The sequence below is a fragment of the Lipotes vexillifer genome, unplaced genomic scaffold (assembly GCF_000442215.2).
Source record: "Lipotes vexillifer unplaced genomic scaffold, Lipotes_vexillifer_v1.1 scaffold445, whole genome shotgun sequence".
Classification (NCBI taxonomy): domain Eukaryota; kingdom Metazoa; phylum Chordata; class Mammalia; order Artiodactyla; family Lipotidae; genus Lipotes; species Lipotes vexillifer.
The window spans coordinates 1,210,892-1,231,958 of NW_006774995.1; the positions used below are offsets into that span (position 1 = coordinate 1,210,892).

General features: G+C 38.4%; 1 protein-coding gene across 1 annotated transcript in view; it reads left to right on the forward strand.

The window, feature by feature from the left end:
• CDC14A (cell division cycle 14A) overlaps positions 1–21,067 on the forward strand; it is a 154,615-nt gene that overhangs the window by 4,006 nt on the left and 129,542 nt on the right. The window contains exon 3 of the mRNA XM_007449612.1: positions 13,720–13,795. Coding sequence (XP_007449674.1) covers positions 13,720–13,795 — 76 coding nt within the window. The remainder of the gene's footprint in view (positions 1–13,719; positions 13,796–21,067) is intronic.

Genomic DNA, 21,067 nt, shown 5'->3' on the forward strand with positions numbered 1-21,067 from the left:
GGAAAGAGGTGGAAATAAGCAGCCTAAGAGGTGGACAAATGCCGCAGGAGAGAGAAGAAAGGGGAGAGGGACAGAAGTGGTGTAATCCATCTCTTCAGCTCCACTTCAGGGAGGTATTGAATGAGAGAGACTATAAAGCCCCTGAAGGATGAGTAATATCTGGGTTCTTCTATGGAGGATGGTTTATGGTGAGGAAAACCTTGACTATCATATCAGATTGTACATGTCTCTAAGGAAAGGGAAATATTAGTATACATAATCACACAGGGCCTTGTACAGCCCGGTATCTGTGTACTTATTTGCTCAATGTGTAAGTGAAATACTGCCTTTCTGCCTAAATTATCACCCTGGAAATGCAACTATTATTTTTGAATCAGGAAGTAGACTCTTTAAATATTAGGCTGTGGGCATTCTGGACACAGCTGTGTTTTGTGCAGATGTTTATTTAGTTATGGAGAGACATTAGTGCATTATGATTGAAATGGCAACCTTCTGAGAAGCTGGTGGAGAAAATTTAACAAAGTGGCCTTATGAGGTCAGGCTGTCTATTAGAAATGAAAGTCTGAATTTTCTCCTTGATTTTTTTTTTTTTTTTTTTTGTGGTACGCGGGCCTCTCACTGTTGTGGCCTCTCCCATTGTGGAGTACAGGCTCCGGACACGCAGGCTCAGCGGCCACGGCTCACGGGCCCAGCTGCTCTGAGTCATGTGGGATCTTCCTGGACCGGGGCACGAATCTGTGTCCCCTGCATCAGCAGGTGGACTCCCAACCACTGCGCCATCAGGGAAATGCTCTCCTTGATTTTTAAACAGAATTTATCACATTGATATAAAGGCCTGAGCAGTTTTAGTAAAATGTGGTTGATATTAAGCATACATTTGTCCTTAGTTTATGATTTCACAGATCAGAATTAACATCAGCGTATAGACTAACACACTTGTGGGAAAAAAATAGCCCCATCAAAAGGGAGCCTTTCAAAGATTTGTCTGTATGTGATTAAGCTACAAATAATGTACAACCCTCCAGAAAGGCTAGTTCTTTGGTTTTGGAATTGGGCCATGTAATCTAAATAGAGGCTTACTTTTTATAACTTGGCTCAAATTTGTTTTGGCTCAAAAGTTAGCAAAATCAAATATTTTAATTGTTATAACCTTTGTGTGCCCCTCTTAACGGTGATGGGTGTAGGGTTGGATGTTTATGCATAGAAAGCCAGTTTGCTATAAAGGAGAGTGTAGAGGTCTTGTCCATTTTCATTTCTTCTCTCCTTGTGTTTGCAAAGGAAAGGTATTGAAAATGCAGGAGAGAACCCTTCATGGTCATACTCTGGGGACTGAATATTAAGCAGTTTCTGAAACGATTCAAAGGATTTCACCAAATGTTTTAGCATGGAAGAATGAGCAGCCTCTAATGAGGGCTAATTAGCTAACTTGAAGGTTTAAATAATTTAAAATGTTAAATTTTCATTTAAACTGAATTAAAGCAGCCTGATATTAATACAACCGGGAATTTTTGGTTAAGTAATTTATAGAAGAATGATTTCTTTTATGTAGCCTGTAGCATAGGTTTGAGTTGAAATGTGAGCCTAGGACATCTCTGAGAGAAATACAGAAAAACTTCTCTTGCCCGGAAATACTTGTGGGAATGGATATTTAGGTTAGATAGAGGTAGGAAGAAACACTTTTGGTTTTTCAATTTTTATTTTAAATTTAATGTGTAACAAGTATGTTTATTTAACAGACAGCTGAATGCCATTTAAGCACATATATACATACACAGATATGTGATCTTATAAGAGCCTTAGGGCCATCATTTGGTACCTTAGCTTTCATTATAAATTGCTATGATATAGACAGATATTTATAGTCCTGTGACAGGCAATGTTCTATATCCTTTATACACATTAACTCAATCTTCAGAGCAACCCTAGGAGTTAGGTGCTATTATTATCACCACTTTATAGATAAGGAAACTGAGGCCCAGAGAGGGTTATGTAGAGCTTAAGGTCATTGAGCTAGTAAATTTGCCCTGAAGTCTTGCTCTTATGCTTCCAGCCAGTTCCCAGTTGTCCTGAGCCTGAGATTGAGGGGAGGGTGCAGAACAGCTTTGCCCCTCCCTGGCTCACGTGGCCCTTCTAACTTGGGTGGTGACGGCTTTGGCAGTAAATGTGCTGCTGACGTTGTGTGCACAAATTTGTGTGCAGGCTGTATCTGGGAATGTGTGATAGTAATTAAAATGTTTTTCCACGGCTCCACTTTTGTGGGTGTAATTTTGCTTTTTCTCCTTTCAGTGGACTGCCCCGCCTAAAAAGGAGAGAGAAAGTAAATTGAGTTAATTATCATTATATATTAATAGGAGAGATGAGAGCAAAAGAAGCCCAGTTTTTATAAGCCTGTGAAAACTTTTTGCAGGCTGTCTGGTGAAATGTTCTTGCTGCTTAACTGGTGTAACGTAAGATGTAATGATTTCTGTATAGAATTCTCCTAAAAACTTGGAAAACTCTTTAGCTTTTAAAAGATGGTATAGGTTTCTACTTTCTTCCTCTTGCAGAAATAACCCAGTATTGTTCAGGGCCACTTTTGCCACTCTCTGTTTTGAACACATGATGAGTTTTAGGCGTCTGCTTGTGTATGTGTACACCTGTGTACATGACCAGGAGTACTGTGCTGTGTACGTGATGAGGAAATAGATATATCTGTATACATTCACTGGTCGGTTCTTAATTCTGTGACCCACTGGAGTCAACTGTTACTTTCAGGATATTGATTTATTAAATAGTTGCTGTTTTGACCTCCTAGGCATTCACAGTGGGTAGTCAGTCTCTGCTCTTCATAAGGACAAATTGTTACTCAGTTCTTTCAGTTTGCCTGAGATAAGCCTGGTGACAATGCAAAATTTAACGGAGGTGCTGAGGACTCCGTTAAAACTGACAGGGCTAGTCATAAAAGGGCAGCCTGAGAGAGGGATCCGAATGGACTGTACCAGAGTCCAGTGAGGAGCTGTCTGCCGTCCAAGTTCTTTGTTGGCCAAGTCACCACAGGGCAGCTTCATTATTGTGTTTGAAGTAGATCCCTAAGACATCAGATATTCTTATTTGTAAGTTCATAAACACATTCCAAAGCTGAAAGTAAATGACCTTTACTTAGCCACAGCTTAATACACCTTCGTGCTTAAAAAACAAAGAAGAAGAAAAAAAGACTCGACACATTTTTATGGGAAGTGAAAAAAGCAAAATTTAAAAGAAAGTTGTAAGCGGTTGGAAATAGAGAAAACTTAACATTTAGATGGGATAGATTTTGGTGCAGAGCACTGTGCTAATGCATTGGGGATACACAGATACATAAAGAAGGAAGTGGAAACAATACATTGCAAGGCAATATATGACAAAAGCTGTAAATGTACATATTAGAAATCTAAGAAAGGAAGAGATATAAACGCTATGATATTTGAACTAGCTTTTGAAGGGTGTGTAAGAGCAAAAGAGTAAATTTTATGATCTCTGTGAGGACAAGTACTGCCTATTTTTGCTCACCACTGTATCCCTATACCCAGCACAGTGCCTGGCATAGAGATGGTGTACAAGAAATTTTAGCTGAATGAGTGAGTGAGTGAAGGAGGAGGAAAGAAAGAAAGATTTCAGTGTTGGGAATAGCAAGATTCTGTCAGGTGAGGCAGAATACTTGCAGTGCAGAGAGGTCACAGGTGAGGCTGGAAACATGGTTGGGGACTGGCCTATGGAAAGCTGTTTGGATCTCAGTTCTGCTGGTTTATGAATGACAGGGAGACGGAGCAGAGCTCTGCTTAGGACAAGTACTCCCATGGCTGGGAGGTGGGGTGTCTCTTGTCTGTGGCCAGGCTGGTTTATGGTTGTAGCAATGGGAACAGAAAGGCCCGGTGCGGGAGAGGCTAGAGAGGATGGAGTGACTATATTTGGGACTGACCAGATGAGGGGGTGGGGGAATTGAAGGTTAAGTTCAAGGTTTCTGACTTGGGTGATTGGGAGAAAGGGACACCTTAAAGTAGGCCATGTCTGTAAATCAGATGGAGGAGCTGCCTTTTTGTTGCCTTGTTTTATTTTGGGGATGGCGAAGAGAAGTAAAAAAGGGGGGGGTCCATAATGAAAGTGGATGAGTTGTCTTTGTGTTTTGTGATCTTTCAGCAGAAAATAGACAATGTCTGCCCTGGATATTTAGATATTTACTTGTTTAACATCTGGGGAGGTGGGTGGGACAGCTGATCTCAAGTTCCTTTCTGGCTCACTGATTTGAGTTGGGCTTAAGTGTGGAATTCACTGTTTCTTTACAAAATTTTTTTACATTTAAAAAGTTGGTTTTGGGCTTCCCTGGTGGCGCAGTGGTTGAGAGTCCGCCTGCCGATGCAGGGGACACGGGTTCGTGCCCCGGTCCGGGAAGATCCCACGTGCCGCGGAGCGGCTGGGCCCGTGAGCCATGGCCGCTGAGCCTGCGCGTCCGGAGGCTGTGCTCCGCGACGGGAGAGGCCACAACAGTGAGAGGCCCGCGTACCGCAAAAAACCAAAAACCAAAAACCAAAAAAAAGTTGGTTTTGTTAATCACCTAAATACTTCCAGGACCACCAAAGAATCAGATGTTGAATGATAACCATCAAATATATTGCTGTATTTATTAAAGGATGTAACAGTCCCAGTCCTCGACAACTTGGAAACATCTGGTAAAGGATTACGATTACTTGTGATTGATAGAGAATTCCTTTATGGAAAATAGTTTGTGTGAACTAGAGTTTTTGAATAAAATGTTTCATTTATTAATTTATTAGTTTCATATTTTGGTCTTAAAGACAATCACGTCCTATTGACAAATTAAAGAATTTGCTAGTTTGGACTTTTCCTTTTCTTATGAAATTTAATTTTCTTTTGAGAACCAGAAAAGATGGTTTATTTCAGATTTCCTCTCCTTGATGGATATACTCTTGTAATGCATTTATCTTGTCTGGGAATGTGGCATTTCACTGGGGCAGCTTCTACAAAGAGTTAGAAAATCACATCTTAAAATATCAAAGCAGTTTTATAATTTATGGAAACCTTCCTAAAATGCATGTACATTTTTGCCTTGTTAAAGAATTTACTGATTATGATTTGCTTTTTTTTTCTGTAATACTCAGACTCTATTATTATGAATACATAGGTTGTATAGTTTCACTGTAATTCAGGGATAGTTTTAGGAGCTCCTAAGCAATAAAGGGATCTCTGCTTATGTAGCAGATGGTGCCTGCTTGCTAAATGTCTTTTGTCTTTTAGTGGTTTTAATTTATTCAGTCAGTTTTTGTTGATGACTACCATGAGTACTTTCTAGGTGATACATACTGTTGGGTTAGCTTTTGACATTACTATCAATGTACCAGCTGCCAATAGCTGCCTCCTGCCTATGATCTGTGTGATGAGTCTAATATACTATGGGCATAGGAACTAGATATCACATTTTATACAAAATAAGGCTAAATAGACTCCAAGCGAGTCTGAGAGTGTCTTATAAACATCGCTAAAGGGCATGGGTTTGTGACAGGCTTTAGAAAAAACAATGTGACGTTGTTTTTTGGCTTTCTTGTGATTCTCACTTATATTCCAGATTGAAATTTCTGAATTGGGCATCCTTGTATAATTGATTTCTTATTCTATACATTTATCTTCCTTTTAAGAGAGTGTGGAATATATACAGCTTTTATATTAGTCCTGGTAATCAAATTATTGATCATCTGCAGCTGAATTAATCTGAAATGCTAAAAACATTTTATTTTTTTCTAAGTGTGTGATAAAGAAAAGGGTTAAAAGGTATTTTCTAGGGAGCTGTGAATAGTGTCTTTCATGTTCTGCCAGATGCTTTAACTAGTGTCAAATGTGTTTTATTTGATATGGCCTATAGCAGATTGCCTACAGCTCTAGAAAACCCAAAAGTAAAGGTTTAGAATGATTTTAACTTGGCAAAACTCTCAGATAGAATTGAAGGGGCTGCTAAGCAAAAGAGGAGTTGGGATGGTGCTTAGTTGGGGTGTGTCTTTTTAGATTGGGGTTACTTCTGGGGCAGGTCCCATTGGGAGCAAGCCAGTAATAAAGATGCAGGCCGGGTTGGGGGGAGACTGTGGAGATGGGTGCTCCCAACCTTTCCCTGCTCTAGAGAGGCGGATGACCTCGCCATTCTCCATCCCCCTCACTGTCCTTTCCTTCTTAGGTTATTTTTGTCAATTTTGTCTACTTAGTTCAATTTTGTACCCAAAGCTAGTAAAATGTGATGTCGGATATCTTTCCCCAGATTTGACCTGGTGTATAGCTTAGAAAGATTAAATGGAAGAAGGCGGTATTTTTGCAGATGAACCAACCACGTCAATCTTTCATTCATTTACTCAGTCATCTCTGTGCCAGGTCCTAGGGAGACATTAATGAGCAAATTTTAACCCAACCCTGTTCTCATAGTTTATAGTCCAGTGAGGCTTCGGGAGGCTATTAATCAAATACTGAGACATAGGACTGTTTTGTAAGTTCTCTGAAGGAAAGACCTGTAGTTTTGGAAGCACATAACAACAAAAACTGGCCTGCAGGGTGAAGGGGTGCGTGTGCGTGTGTGCGTGCGTGTATGTATGTGTGTGAAGCGGGGTGACAGCAGAGGTGGAGGTAGAGGTGGGGGAGGGATCAGAGAAGAATTCACTGAGGAAGTGTGACTGGAGCTGAGACCTAGAGGATAAGTGGGTGTTAATTAGGCCAGGGAGGGTAAATTGCCAAGGGCCCCGAGGCAGGAATTAAAAGAGACAGCTTGGTTGGAGCTTGCTAGTACTAAAATGGGGGAAATGGTGCAAAATGAGGCCCCAAAGAGAGATAGGTAGGGGCTGCATCACCCTGGGCCTCACAGACAAGTTTGAGCGTTTTGGTTTTACTTCCAAGAGCTTAGAGAGGTAATGTGATCATTGCTGGGTTTTAGAGTAATTATTTTCCTTTTTAGGACCTCACTTGCTTTATGACATGTGAGGAAGGTTAGTCTTTTGTGTAAAGGGGATCAGTCCCCATTCTGTTTTTTACCAAAGTCACATGCATACTGTCTGCATGGCCCTCTTGCCTTCAATACCTGCCATTAAACAAAGGGGTTAATTTCCACTGCTTGAGAGTGTTTCTGTGGGAGTGAATTTTAATCTTGTCAGTGCATTCCTGAAAAAGTCTTCTATTGTTTACATTAGTTTGAGAGTCAAAGGGGTTTTTAATTAATTGACCTGCTCCAAAGAGGGAAGTTACAGAATTACAGACCCTGGTGCTGAAGGTTCCTTGATATCATTTAGTCTGTCTTTTGGCTTTAAGGCAAAGCAGCAACCCATTTTACAGAAGCAGCAGCTGAAGGCTTAGGTGGCCCTGCTACTTGCCCCAGGTTAATAAGGTGGTGAGTGGAGAAGGGTTCCTCATATTCCCAGTTGTGTATCTGGACTTTCCTAAAACCTAGATAATGTATCAAAGGACAGGCGTGAGAGTTGATATTGGGATCCTCTCCTTCCTTTGTGATCTAAACAAATTTACTTACCTACGTAAGGTAAGGTATTTACTTACCTTACGTAGGTAAGTAAATAGTACTGTTGTGAAGGTTCCTACCTTATGAAGCTGCTCTCTGGACTGTGGCTTTGTTTTCCAGCTATGTAGAAAGCATAGTGAATATCAGGAAGAAAGCTGTGAGGTTCTTTCTATTCTCTGAGGAGACACTCTGAGGAAAATGCCTTCTGTACCTAGACCCAACACATTGAGAGGGCAGAGTGCGTCAGATAGGGTGAGCAGCCCTTGAGAAACATTTGAACTGTTGAATGGTTTGTCTAGTATGGATAACTAGAGTCATAGACAATCTAGACTATTTTATTTATATATATATATACACACACACACACACACACACACACACACACACACACACTACAATATATATAATATATATAAAATATTATATATTATATATAATATGTATAATATATATACTACAATATAGTATATATTATATATAATATATATAATATATATACACACTATAATATATAATATATATAATAGTCATATATAATGGCTAGGAATGTGATATGATAGGGTAATATAATATAATGTAATATAATAGCTGGAAAGAACTTTAGAAGCAATCCAATTCAGCATTTTTATTGATAGATGAGGATGTGGAGTCCCAGAGAGGCTAAGGCATCAGCCCAGGGACTTTGAGGGATCAAGTTGAGACATGAACCCCTTGCTTCCCAATGGTTTTTAGTTTTCCATCAGTCTCTAGGTGACTGATGTGGAGCGGGAAGCTTCTTAGATGTCCAGCCTCTCTTCCCTAGGAGGTAGACATCAATGTGACTGTGGTTTGTTATACTTGAGCAAAAACTCAGACTTGTACTTTGATCTTAGATTAATGTTTGCTGAGCATTTGAGGCCTTTTTGAAATGTGATCATTGTGAGTTTCAGCCATGTACAGGATCTTTGTCATCAGACTGGAGGGGTGCTGATAATATTTTAGTGATAGGGAAAATATTAGGTGAAGTGTATAGCCCAGAGATTAGTGCTGATTAATTTCACCAAAATTTTGCACATATGTACATACACACACATCTCACTGTGCTTTGGAGGATACTGCTATCTTAGCATTTATCAACGGTAATTATGTTTACTTGTCTATCATTGGGTGGTGAGCTCCTTATGGGTAGGGACTGGTAGTCAGCAGGTTTTCAGTAATATTTGAGTGAGTGAGTGAATAAATGAATAGATGAAACATGTCAGCAGTGCTGGTAAAAAGTTTGAAGAGTTGGCATGCGTTATAATGATCTTACAGAATTTTTTCATATATATTTTTTTGTATTGTCAGCACTCTTTGATTATTATGTTAACTTGTAGCGCCTTGCTCAGAGTAGGTGGTCATAAATTTTGTTCAGTGAGTATTGCTTGGAATATAGTTTATCTTTTTGCTGAGGAGTTGACAGTTTTCAGAGGAAACTTCTGATATGTAGAATAAGGTACAACTGTGCTTTAAATAATGATTCCTCTAGGAATGGACCCACTTAAATTAGAGTTTGTTAGAAAAACCAAACACAAAAGAATGATACATCATAAACTTCATAAATCTCGTGAGAAGAGCCAGACATGTAGGGTATAACAGAAAGGCTTCTAGGCCCAAGTTCTATTTCCCTTAAATTCTGTGGGGAGTGGGTGGCCCTGGTAAACATTTGCTCTGGTCCCATTTCTTCATTCTCCCCAGAAGATGACCCTATCTTTCCTTCCCTCCCCACTTGCAGGACTCCAATTCTTTTCATTTCTTTCCTATCAAAACAGGGAAGAATTTGATTTTAGCTATTTACACTTACTGAATAAAAAGACAGATTAACTGTTTTTCACTTAATAATTCATGAGTTTCATTCTAGGTATTGACCCATAATTTACCAACCTTACAAGGGGAAATTTATATATATATAAGGGATACTGATTCATTTGTTCATTTGTGCATTCATTTGGAGGGGAAGCTCAGGGTACTCTGCAATAATAAAATAATATATCCATGGTTTTGTCCAAATGAGACGAGTTTCCCCCGACCCTAGAAAAAGTGGGGGGCCCTTGCTTGGCTGTGGCTCTGGAGCCCTCTTCTTGGGAATTGCCAGAATGGAGAAGACACTATCATGTATCATTAACCTCAGGTTTAGGAGCCCACTCAGCCCTCGGGTTTCTTTATTGTGTCTCTACACGGCTTATCTCTGCCATTTCTCTTCCCCATTTTCACTGTCCCCAGGTTGATGACTTTCCAGTTCTCCTCTTCTGCCCTGAGCCCAATTCTTTTATTCTCTTGCCTTGGTTCCAAGTTGCCCAAGTACATATTTTATACCTTCTAGCATATTTGAGTTATTTCAATTGTTATCAGTTGATTTTTATATTTTAGCATTTCCCTCTAGCTAATGGTCTGGCCTGTAAATGTGTTTCCATTTTCCCCACCTCTGGTGAGGAAGTTTCTTACAAAGAGGCATGTTGTTGGAAGGTGTCTTCTCTGTTCATGGCATTTTATTATATCTAAGTCAGTGATAACCTAGCATGGTGTGAGCAGCTGTGACCATTTTTCTTCAATGCTCTTGACATTTTCAGAAATGTATTTAGCTTGTTAGAAAATTATCTGTATATAAAACTATATTATAAATACATATATAATTTTAGAACTGTAAGCACTGTAAGGAAAGGATATATAAAACGACCTTAAGATAGAGTTTGTTGTCTTTATATTCGTCTGTGAGAATTCTGACTTTTGAAGACATGTTCTAAATTGCTCTTGGCTATGCAAAATTTTTGACTGAATTTCTTAGTGTGACTTGAAAGCCATCCCTCCTTTTGTAGGATATAAACGCTGGCTCATTGAGCTTCAAGGTATTGTGAGGTTAGAAACCTTCTAGGTTAAGATTGCTTGTTTTTCTTCTACCCTTAACCTGGGGCTGTGGTCAAGATAGAGGTATACATCTTTCACTGTAGCTATCTGATGCTCTGAGCTAACTGTCTCTTTGAGGGACTGTGAAGGGGAGTGGGGACTAGGTCCTCTTCTATTTTTCCACCCTCTCCTGTCCTAGGTCCCAAACTGGCTTTCTGGAACTATGACCCCCTTGAACAGGAAGGGACAAGAATTACCAGAGCCTAATCTCACTGTTGGGAAAAATGTGGGCCCCTGAAAGGGAAGGACATTGTCCTTAAACATTTCATCTATACCTCACTCATGGTACTTCATTATTTCTCTAGTTATTTTCAATAAGTTATTTATTTATATTGCTCTAGTTGTTTGTTATTTTTTGTTTCTTTCTTTTTTTAACTCTTGATCAGTGTTGTCTATCAGCACAGAACATTTTCTGCAGTGATGGAAATGTTATATATCTGTATTGTACATCTTGGTAGCCATTAGCCACATGTGGCTTTTGAACTCTTGAAATGGGCTAATATGATGGGAGAACTAAAGTTTTAATTTATTTAACTTCAATTAATTTAAATTTACATAGCCACATGTGGCTAGTGGCTGCCATATTGGAGAGTGCAGATCAACTTAAGGACGAGATCTGTATTTGATTTACTTTTTCCTGTGCTGTTGGAGTATACCAATTTATTTTCATGGTGTTTGGTGAAATAGGTGTGTTTATTAACCATGTTGCTTCCAAGAGTACGTGTGGCTAAGCTGGCTCTATTGTTAGGAATAGCTTTGAGTCTGGAATTGAAGTTGGCTTATAATGGTTAGTATGAAACTGGAATTAGATGACCTGAATTCTTTATGCTTTCCAAAAATTTGTTCACAGTGGGTTAAAAAAGCTGAAATAATCTTAACTAAAAATTCCAGATTTACCTTAAAGTTCTATGTCTCAATATTCATGTTCAAGTAGCAAAAATAAGATATATTAGTTGAGTTTTGCTTACAATAACCCAAGGATAAGGAAATCTCTGTGATAGAAACAAGGCTGCCTTAATCAGTGCTGGCACATACTTATTTGTACAGTCTTTTCATTTTGGTTCTTTTGAGTGGATTCTTGTCGACAGGGCTTGAACTGGTCGGTAATTGTTGTAGGCATAGTTCATTTTGGATTCATGGGTATTTTTTTATACTTAGAGCACAGCATCACACTGGGGACCAGAAATAGAAGAACTTTTAATTTCAAATTGTTGCAGGTTTCCTTTTTTGGCAACTCTACTCTTACTCATATGAAACCTGTGTGCAGGAACGGCTAATTTTCGTGTTACCTTGAATATAAGGGCCAAAATATTGTCAACTTGTTTAAGATGGATAAAATATACAAGTATAGTATTCTTTTTTTGTTTTTGTTTTTGCGGTATGCGGGCCTCTCACTCTTGTGGCCTCTTCCGTTGCGGAGCACAGGCTCTGGACGCGCAGGCTCAGCGGCCATGGCTCATGGGCCCAGCCTCTCCGTGGCATGTGGGATCCTCCTGGACCGGGGCACGAACCCGTGCCCCCTGCATCGGCAGGCGGACTCTCAACCACTGCGCCACCAGGGAAGCCCAAGTATAGTATTCTTAAGTAAGGCAAGAGGCTTTTGGCAGATTTGTAATGACATATCTATGGTAGTGTAATTTGGGTAGCAGAAAAAATTAAATAAATCCTAATTTTTATTTAAAAAATTAAATGTCCTTTGGGGGATGCTTTTTTTGGAAACGTGTTGATATTTAGTAAATTTATAGTCTAGGCTAAATTGAATTTGGCATTAATGAGCAAAATAGTCATAATGAAGACTTATTTGTTGAAGTTTATTATGAGCAGGACATTCTCAAGATGTCCAGTCCCTGAGTGAGAAGCTTACACTGTAGTTGGCCAGGTAGGATCTACACTTAAATAGATAATTCATAGTATGTGATAGTATGTGTTGTGGGCCAAAACAGTGGCTCAGATGATAAGTTTTGGGAACTTTGAGAGAAGGGTGGTTAGTTTTCACTTAGGGTGAGTGCAGGAGGTAGGACTTGAACTGGATTTTGAGGAAACTAGAGGGTAGTAGAAAGAGAAAAGGAGAGCATTCCAGGCAAGGAGACCAATCTGAGCAGTGGCTTGGATTAAGAATATGCATGGAGTATTCGAGAATGAGGAATGGACATATTTGTTGGAATGAAGATTCCATATGGGAACTATTAGGAGAGATCAGCCTGGAAGCTAGGGGTGTGATGGTTAGGGCTTTGATTTCTGAGCCAAGGAATTATTCTGAAGGGAGTAAAGAGCCATTAAACATTTTTGAACAGTGAGAGGATATGTGAGAAATGAGATTTTATAAAGATTAATTTCTGGTGTGGAATATAGGTTCACTGGGCAGGAGAGAGAGAATTAAAACACTAAAGATGTGAGATGAAGAAAGATCTGGACTTTTGTTGCTAAAGGAGGAATAGAAAAGGAAGGGATGACTTAGAGTAGTAGCTTATTTGATATATAATAACTAAATTAATATTTATTTGAACTAAATTAATAGGAAGTTTCATGTCTGAGCAACTGGGAGAAACAAAATGTTTTCAGCCTGGAGGACTGATTTGAAGGAAAGATGGGTTGAGTTCCAGGTGATGGAAGGACTCATAGATGGGAAGTCCAGCAGGTAGTTGAAGATGGGAAAAACTGATGTTGGATATTGGGTTAGGAGCCATCTGTTTTCCATAGTGTTATCGTTGAATTCATGACAGCAGATGATCTGCAGACTGATGCATGTATCCTGGAGATGTAAAGGGGTGGAGAGAAGGAGACGAGCCAGGGTGTTATATAATACAGAAAGTCCAAGGAGAATGAAACTGAAAAAAAGACCACTGGATTTAAGATACTTGAAAACTGAGAGCAAGGTTTGAGTGGAATAGTTGGAATTAGAGCTTAGGGTACATGAGCTTTATGACTAAGTAGGTGATAAATAAAACCAGGAAGTGTAGGCCACATATATGTTTTGTTCATGTTGGTTCTTTCAGTGCTTGCTTTTTAATTCTTTTACTTAATGTCCTGGCAGGGAGATAAAAGAAGGTGGAACTCAAAACTGTCCAAATAGTTCCCTGTTACGAGACTGGTTATAGTGACTGGAGGGCATTGGCAGGGTGAAATCACTAGTTATTTGGATTATTATGATTCAGTCATATACTAACCTTTATTCCCAAAGATAATTGAAACTTGATTGTAACTTTAATGAAAATAAAAATGAGCATTGATGTTATTGAAAATATCTTTACTAAATACTACTTTAAAAAAAATCTCAGTTTCTATGCAGATTTTGGACCTCTGAACTTGGCAATGGTGTACAGATACTGCTGTAAACTAAACAAGAAACTAAAAGTGAGTATTGTGGTGATGTTTATATTTTGGTGTTAAAAATTTGAACTGTGAAATCTAACCAGTGGGGTTGCTGTGCATATGCCATTTAGTTAGGTAATCTTGATCTTTGGAAATATAAGTGAGTAGTTCACCTAGAAGTTGAAATTGATCTACCTGATTACCCCACAAAGGACATGTTAACCTCTTTCATTTTTCAGGATCAATGGAAACATGAGCTGAATGAAGTCATTGAAATAGTGATCTAAGAAAGAAAACACACATCCTTTCAGGTTGTTATTCATGAGTTTATCAGATTCCCTCCTAGGATGCTTTTTCTGAAACCTTCAGATCCACTTCTGGACACTGTTACCAGGCGATGAAGGGGGCTGGCTCATCATTGCATGGCAGGAGCTCTGGAGCATAAGCTTTTTCTATCTGATCAAGATTGAAATTTTTGTGTATTTCTTGAATGTCACCTCTGTAGAGTTAACAGCCAAGTGAGATTGATCAACTAGCAGCAATAGAGCATGGATTTTACCTGTTATGACAAAATTTGGGTCATAGATTCACTATTCATCTCTATTTTTAAAATTTTACATGTGGCTTTTTTTCCCCTCTTAAATTCTAAGCATATATGAGGAAGAGTGACATCTATATTCCTAGTTTTGGTAAACTTACTTCATCACATAGAAAGAAATATTTATCTTTTTCTCTCAGTTTTCTAAATGAGGATCTTAAATGTTTCAGTTTGCAAGGTGAAATCTACACAGCATGCTCTTGAGGATAACCACTAAATTATAATGTTTGGATAGTTTAATCTTTCTGCTGGGTAAAATGTTACTGGCATGACATAGTGCAGTGCCTTGTATATATTATCTGCTTAATGATAATTTTTTGATTTGATTGATTTTTATTGTACTTAGGTATAAAAGTCTATCGTGGAGAATTTCCTGTAAAATATGAATTCACAGATTTTTGCCATTGATCTCAAAATGCTAAATGGACATGGAATGATACCAAAGAGAGATTTTTAAAGTCAAAAATCACATAACATAAGATCTGTTGTAATCAACTTTTTAGGGGATTAATTTCTAAAGTAGTATCTGACTCAGAAATACTCAGAAATACATAGTATGTACATTCCTTTAACTAAACCTACTTACATTTAAAAAAAATTTTATTTTTTATTCATACTAAATTTTAAAATTTCATTTTCTATTTTTTTAACATGTTTATTGGAGTATAATTGCTTTACAATGGTGTGTTAGTTTCTGCTTCATAACAAAGTGAATCAGCTATACATATACATATGTCCCCATATCTCCTCCCTCTTGCGTCTCCCTCCCACCCTCCCTATCCCACCCCTTTAGGTGGTCACAAAGCACCAAGCTGATATCCCTGTACTATGCGGCTGCTTCCCACTAGCTATTTTACATTTGGTAGTGTATATATGTCCATGCCACTCTCTCACTTTGTCCCAGCTTACCCTTCCCCCTCCCTGTGTTCTCAGGTCCATTCTACATCTGTGTCTTTCTTCCTAACTACAAATAACTCAATTTCTAAACCTACTTACATTTTTCAGAAAAGAAGATCGTTTAAAAGATAAAATTAAAATTTTTGTAATCACCAAGGAAGCAAATAATATCCCCAAAAGGATTTAATAAAAAATGTTAAATGGACTTTTTATGGATGAATGAACAAGGAAAGGATAATTCATAAATAATTAAAATCCATTTCTTCCTTTTGAGGTCCTAGGAATTTCTTTACTTTCTTGATTAGTCCTGTTAGTATGTAGTTGGTATGAACTGGGTATTATAATCAACAGTGTGGAACCTGTCTACTATCTGGAATGATTGAAGAGAAAGGAATCATTATCAGGAAAACAAATTTTCTGGTCTGACTCCGTGCTCTATATAACAAGTACATAAGAGTAGATGGATTGAATTAAGACTATTTTACTATCATGGTCTATACTAAACAGTATGGGTAAGCGTATACAAGGACTTGTTTTGATTGTTTTCATTTACAAAGCTTTCTTTCAACATTATACAAATTTAATAAAGTTCACACAGTCCCCTCGGTTCATTTCAGTGATCAGGTAATCTGACGGATGCCTGGAATGAATGACCTTTTTAACTTTAGTACAATTAGTGGGCCCCTTGTTACTTGCTGAGGGAATGAATTTTAAATGTTAGTAAGTCATGGGTTATCTCAATAAAGCATACCATGTAGAATCTCATTATCAGGAGAAAAAGACTTACGTTACCAATTCAAAGCTGCAGTCGCTTCAGCCTTGTAGAATCTGTTTCTTCAGCTCTAAAATAGGGCTTATAGAGCTCTCACAGAAAGGTGGTTAGGATTATACATGTACAGAGGTTAGAAAATATGTGTAAGAGAGCTTTGTACATTTTGAAGTCCTATACAAAAGAAAGTTACTAAGGTAACATACGTGAATTCTGATAGGAAATACAATAAAGACAGTTCTTCAGAAAAGTTTACGAACACCTTCTCAGCCTCATGGCTATCATTTCCATATGCGAAAGCTATCCGATATCACTTTAGGAATCCAAATAACCATTTAGTCCAGCCTCCTGATTTCATAGGTGCAGAAAAGGAAGCCCAGGAGAGGCATGTGACTTGCCCAAGGCTGCAGGGTAAGGTCGGGGCCAGGTTCTCAGGCCCTTGACTGCATCATTCATACACTTCTCTCCACCTTCACTGGTAGCTGCAGCCTCTGGTTTATCATCTTCCTGCACTCACCCACAGCACTGCCCTGACTAACTTCCCCTTGTTGTCCCATGGTGGCCTCATAGCTCCTCTGCTTCTTTTTTACTCCAGTGACCGTTCCTGCCACTCCGGCTGCTTTGCCTCCTGGAACCCAGACTCTAGCCTTTCCGATTTTGAATGTACCCTCCTTGTTACACGCCTCCCACATCGTCTCTCTCACTCTTGTGTAATCTCCAGACCTTCAGTCTTCCTATTCTTTTAGGCTCTCAGCTCCCTTCCGATGTCTCTTGTCTGCAGCCCATGGTCACTCATTTTGGTAAGACCTTTGGCACCATACTTCCATGCCTTTTGTCTTGCTCACTTTGACAACTCCCACCCTTGGCATCTTCCTCGTGGGTGATTTCATGCACTAACTTACTGAGTTACTGAAGGTTGCAGTACCCCTGCCACTTCTAGCCTTGAACTTTACCCCGAACCACGGCGCTGCTCCACAAAATTGTGTGTGACATCCAGTATGGCTGGAGTGCCCTTGCCCTCTGGTTTGATAACTCCTCATTCTTTAAGACCTTGTGCAAGCACCACCACATCTAGTAAGCATCTCCTTGTGCTGCTGGACAAAGTGGGAGGTGCCTCCTTTGTTTTCCTGTAATTCTTTGTGCAGATCTCTATTACTGATGAGTTGTAATTTTAATTTTAATTGAAATAATAATTTCAGTTATAATTTGCAATTTTCAGTTGCATCTATCTTTCTCACTAGACTTTGAGCTCCTAGAGGATGGAGGCATGCCTTATCAAAAGATGGAGACTTTTGTCTCCAAGTGTCCAGCACAGGGTCACTAAATACACAGAAACTGCTTTGGCCTTATCATGATCCCCATGACTTACAGATCCTCTTCCATCCTTTTGCCTCTAGAGGTTTCAATATCCTGCCCTCAGCATGTTTACATCCTTACTTCGCACTGATTTCTTATCATTTGCTCTCCCACCTTTGTCTTCCTAACTGTGCTGAAACTGCTCTAGTGACATCTTAAATAGTGGCCAATCTGATGCCACTGACCTGGTCCTCAAACTCCTTTGCTTCTCTGAATAATTGGCACTATTTTAACAAATAACTTTTGATAAAATAACTTAAATAACTTCTGTTCTTTTAACAAAGAACTTCTTAGAATTCTTTTTCTGTGTGATTTCCTAACTCTTTGAGGCGCATTTTATTTTCTACTTTGGAAATTTTTATTTCTTCCAGTAAAGCTCTTATTATTTTTCCCCGTTTATTTGGTACCTTAGGTAGATAGGTAATATTTTACAGTACATTCTATTCCAAACCCAAATTTCTTATTTTTTATATGTTAAAAGGTTTTTTTTAAAGTTGATGATTTGAGGTGATGATTTACTGATTTTTTTTTGTGTGTGTATTTGTATGCATTCTTTTACCAATGGCCTTCATTTTAATTATATGAATTAAAATGGAACATTATCCATTACACATTTACTTAGATTAAAAAACCAAAATCAGAAACCACTACCACCAGCAAAAACCCTGTTTCTCATTTTAAACTATACTTTAAAAATGTAAGTATTAAGAGTTACACAGTAATAGGTAGTAGTTTGCTATTTCTGGTCAAGAGTTACCATAATAAGGGAATCAGTCAAAGAAAGAAGATTTAAAAGTGAGGACAGTTTGCAAAACTGTGTATGTTATTCAATTTAAAATGTCATCAATGATTGATAGGCTAGACCCATTATTGTAATCTTGTACTTCAAAGAATCCATAAACTTCTGAAATGATATATAAAATTTTGTATGTATTTACATTTTTCTTCCGAGAGGATTCATAACTTTTTAATAGGTTCTCAAAGGGATTTTTGGCACAGACAATGCTAAGAACACTGGGCTGGAATATACGAGCTTCTAAAACAGAAGACTGTAGTAATTAAAGACAAGGTAGTGGTATTTTGAAAAGCAGAGTACCTTTTTCAAAGTTAATCAGTTAAGAAAATCTTTCAATTACTGATTCAATAATTTGACAGTTTTATAAACATAATATGATTGAACTGGCTTTTTCTAAAATAATCAACACAGTTTTAACTGTTGATTTCACTTTTCCTCTGAGAAAAATAAAACCCCAACCTGCGGGAAAAAAGAGTGTCTCTGAAAGAAGGGGACGTTTTCTAGGGCAGTGATTTTTTTTTTTTTTAATACCTGCTCTTATGAATCAACAGGACAATCACAGTAATCTTGGGGACAATTTAGAAAGATTTAAAAGAATATTGACAGAAAGGTAATTTTAAATGTACAAAACATCCCACATGGCCCTTTCAGGGTAAAAGCAAAAAGGGGAGGGGGGCATGGTGAAATGGATGATTATATTAAAGCACTGAAAGTACCTGGCAGATGGTGGGGCTCAGGGAATGTCCTTGTTGCTGAATGAATCAGTGCAGTAATCCTATCTGGTAACCAGGTACCTGCCACGGTATCAGGTGGTTGTATACAAGCACTCTTTTGATACAGTGATCAGACCACCCTCTTATTATAACTACAAAAACGTGTTGAAGATTTCTTCATGAGGTTATCTTCTGTTGCAGGTTCACGGGCTTTTGGGGGAAGAAAAGCACGCTACATTCTGGAGAGTGTTCATATAGTTTAAAGAGGTTTCAGAGGTGCTAAAACAGTGTTAATTCTCACAGGAGTGAGCTTACGTAGAGTTTGCAAGGCCTGGATCCCTTATGCCCATTCAGAAGCCTCAGGCAAGAAAACCCTCTTTTATAGAGAATCCCCAAATGCCTTCAACTATATTATCAGCCTAATCGATTAACCTTTATGAGCAACTTTTCTTGATGTTTTGACTTCTACTTTGATCAAAGGTGCCATTTCATTAAATGAAACATACTGGGTTTGAAACAAAATGGACCATAAAGAGACACCATTTTCTTTTTAAATAAACTATTCGATCTGTTTTATTTTAGCTTTAAATAAAAACATAAACCGTATTTTGTTTTGTACAGCCAAAGAAAAATTTCAAGAATATCCCTTTCCTGGGGAAGTTGGAGGTAAAACATGTAGAGGTCATGGCTGCTCACAGGAAGACCTGTTCATTTTATCGCTTTTGCAATGGAATGACCACTGATTGCTATGGAGACGCTGATTGCTGCGGCCATTACTGGGCTAGCCTAGTCACTGTAAGAGAATGATGCCTTGGTCATCACGGTCCCTGTGCTGTAATCTACTTAATCTGACCACCATCATTGGCAGAGCTTGCTTGTTTAGGGAAGTGCATGGGCTCAGTTTGTTTTTTATTAAAGGGCATATAATCCAGGCTGCACTAATGTCTTCCTTAGCTTAATCAGGCCGAATGACACAGATTAAACATCACATTCTAACCACTCGACTTGAAGATTTTACTTTTAAGCATGGCAAACAACTTTACCGAAAGGCTGCCCCCAAAATCTGTTTCTTTAAATTGGCCATTAACTCTTTTGTTTTTTGGCTTTGAGCTTAATTGCATCACCTTTTGATTTTGAATGGTTAAGTAGTTTGTGGTTTCCTGACCTAAACTGAACAAGTGCATGATTTGTCTGTCACCATAATTCAAGGATAGCCTGGGGTATTTGTGATTTGTGTAGCATGTCATCATTTTCTCTCTCTGTCTGAGTTGCCGTGGCTTGTTTTTCACAAGGAGTGATCCCATTAGAATGCAACTTTTCACATAGCTTTCCTTTCTGAGATAGAAAATGTCTGTCTGGGGTCAATATCCTCATCTTAGTTTGTATTTTTCTAATATGGCAGTCATTGTACTTGGGTTTACAAGTACCATCAAACATTTATATGCTATATTACACACTTGTCATGATTTACATAAGAGTGGTAGAACTTTAATTCTCACTCAGGGAAGCAGTACAGGTCTGGAAATTTCCATAGGTTTGCTTATGTTAATTGATAGATATTCATTACTAAATCCCATCTTTTAGTTACTTTTTTTTTACCTTGTTAAATGAAACAATTATTGTACCTGTAATTAAGATCATTCCATTGGACCTTGCTGTGCTGTGAATGCATCCCTAGGTAGTTTTTCTCTTCCATTTGTAATAAGCCTTGGCTAATATTTTCCCCTGGTTTAGCATCAAATATTCATTAGACTTTGAGCACTTAGGAGGCTAGAGACTGGGGTTCTGCTTCCCTTGTTACCATGTTGCACAGCACTGTGAGTGACACACAACAGCTGCTCAATTCATGCTGATTGAACCATTAGAACTTTTTCAGCTGCAGTATCCCAGCACTCAGATTCAGCAAACTGATTGCCTATGGGCTGCTTTCAGTTCGCAGACTGGTTTTTTTTTGGCATGAATGCTGTTTAAAAATTTTGAATTTATGGTCAACATCTGTAATTTATGAAAATTTTCATTAAATTATAGATTTCTGGCTTTTAAATATTGCAGTATCTTATTTGGGCCCAGATTCCTGCATGAGAGCTAGGTCTGCATTGGGTAGGGCATGCTTTTCTAGTTTCCCAGCTGACCCACTTTAAATTCTTGGCCCCTGAGAGCATCTGAATTTGGAACCTCTGGAATA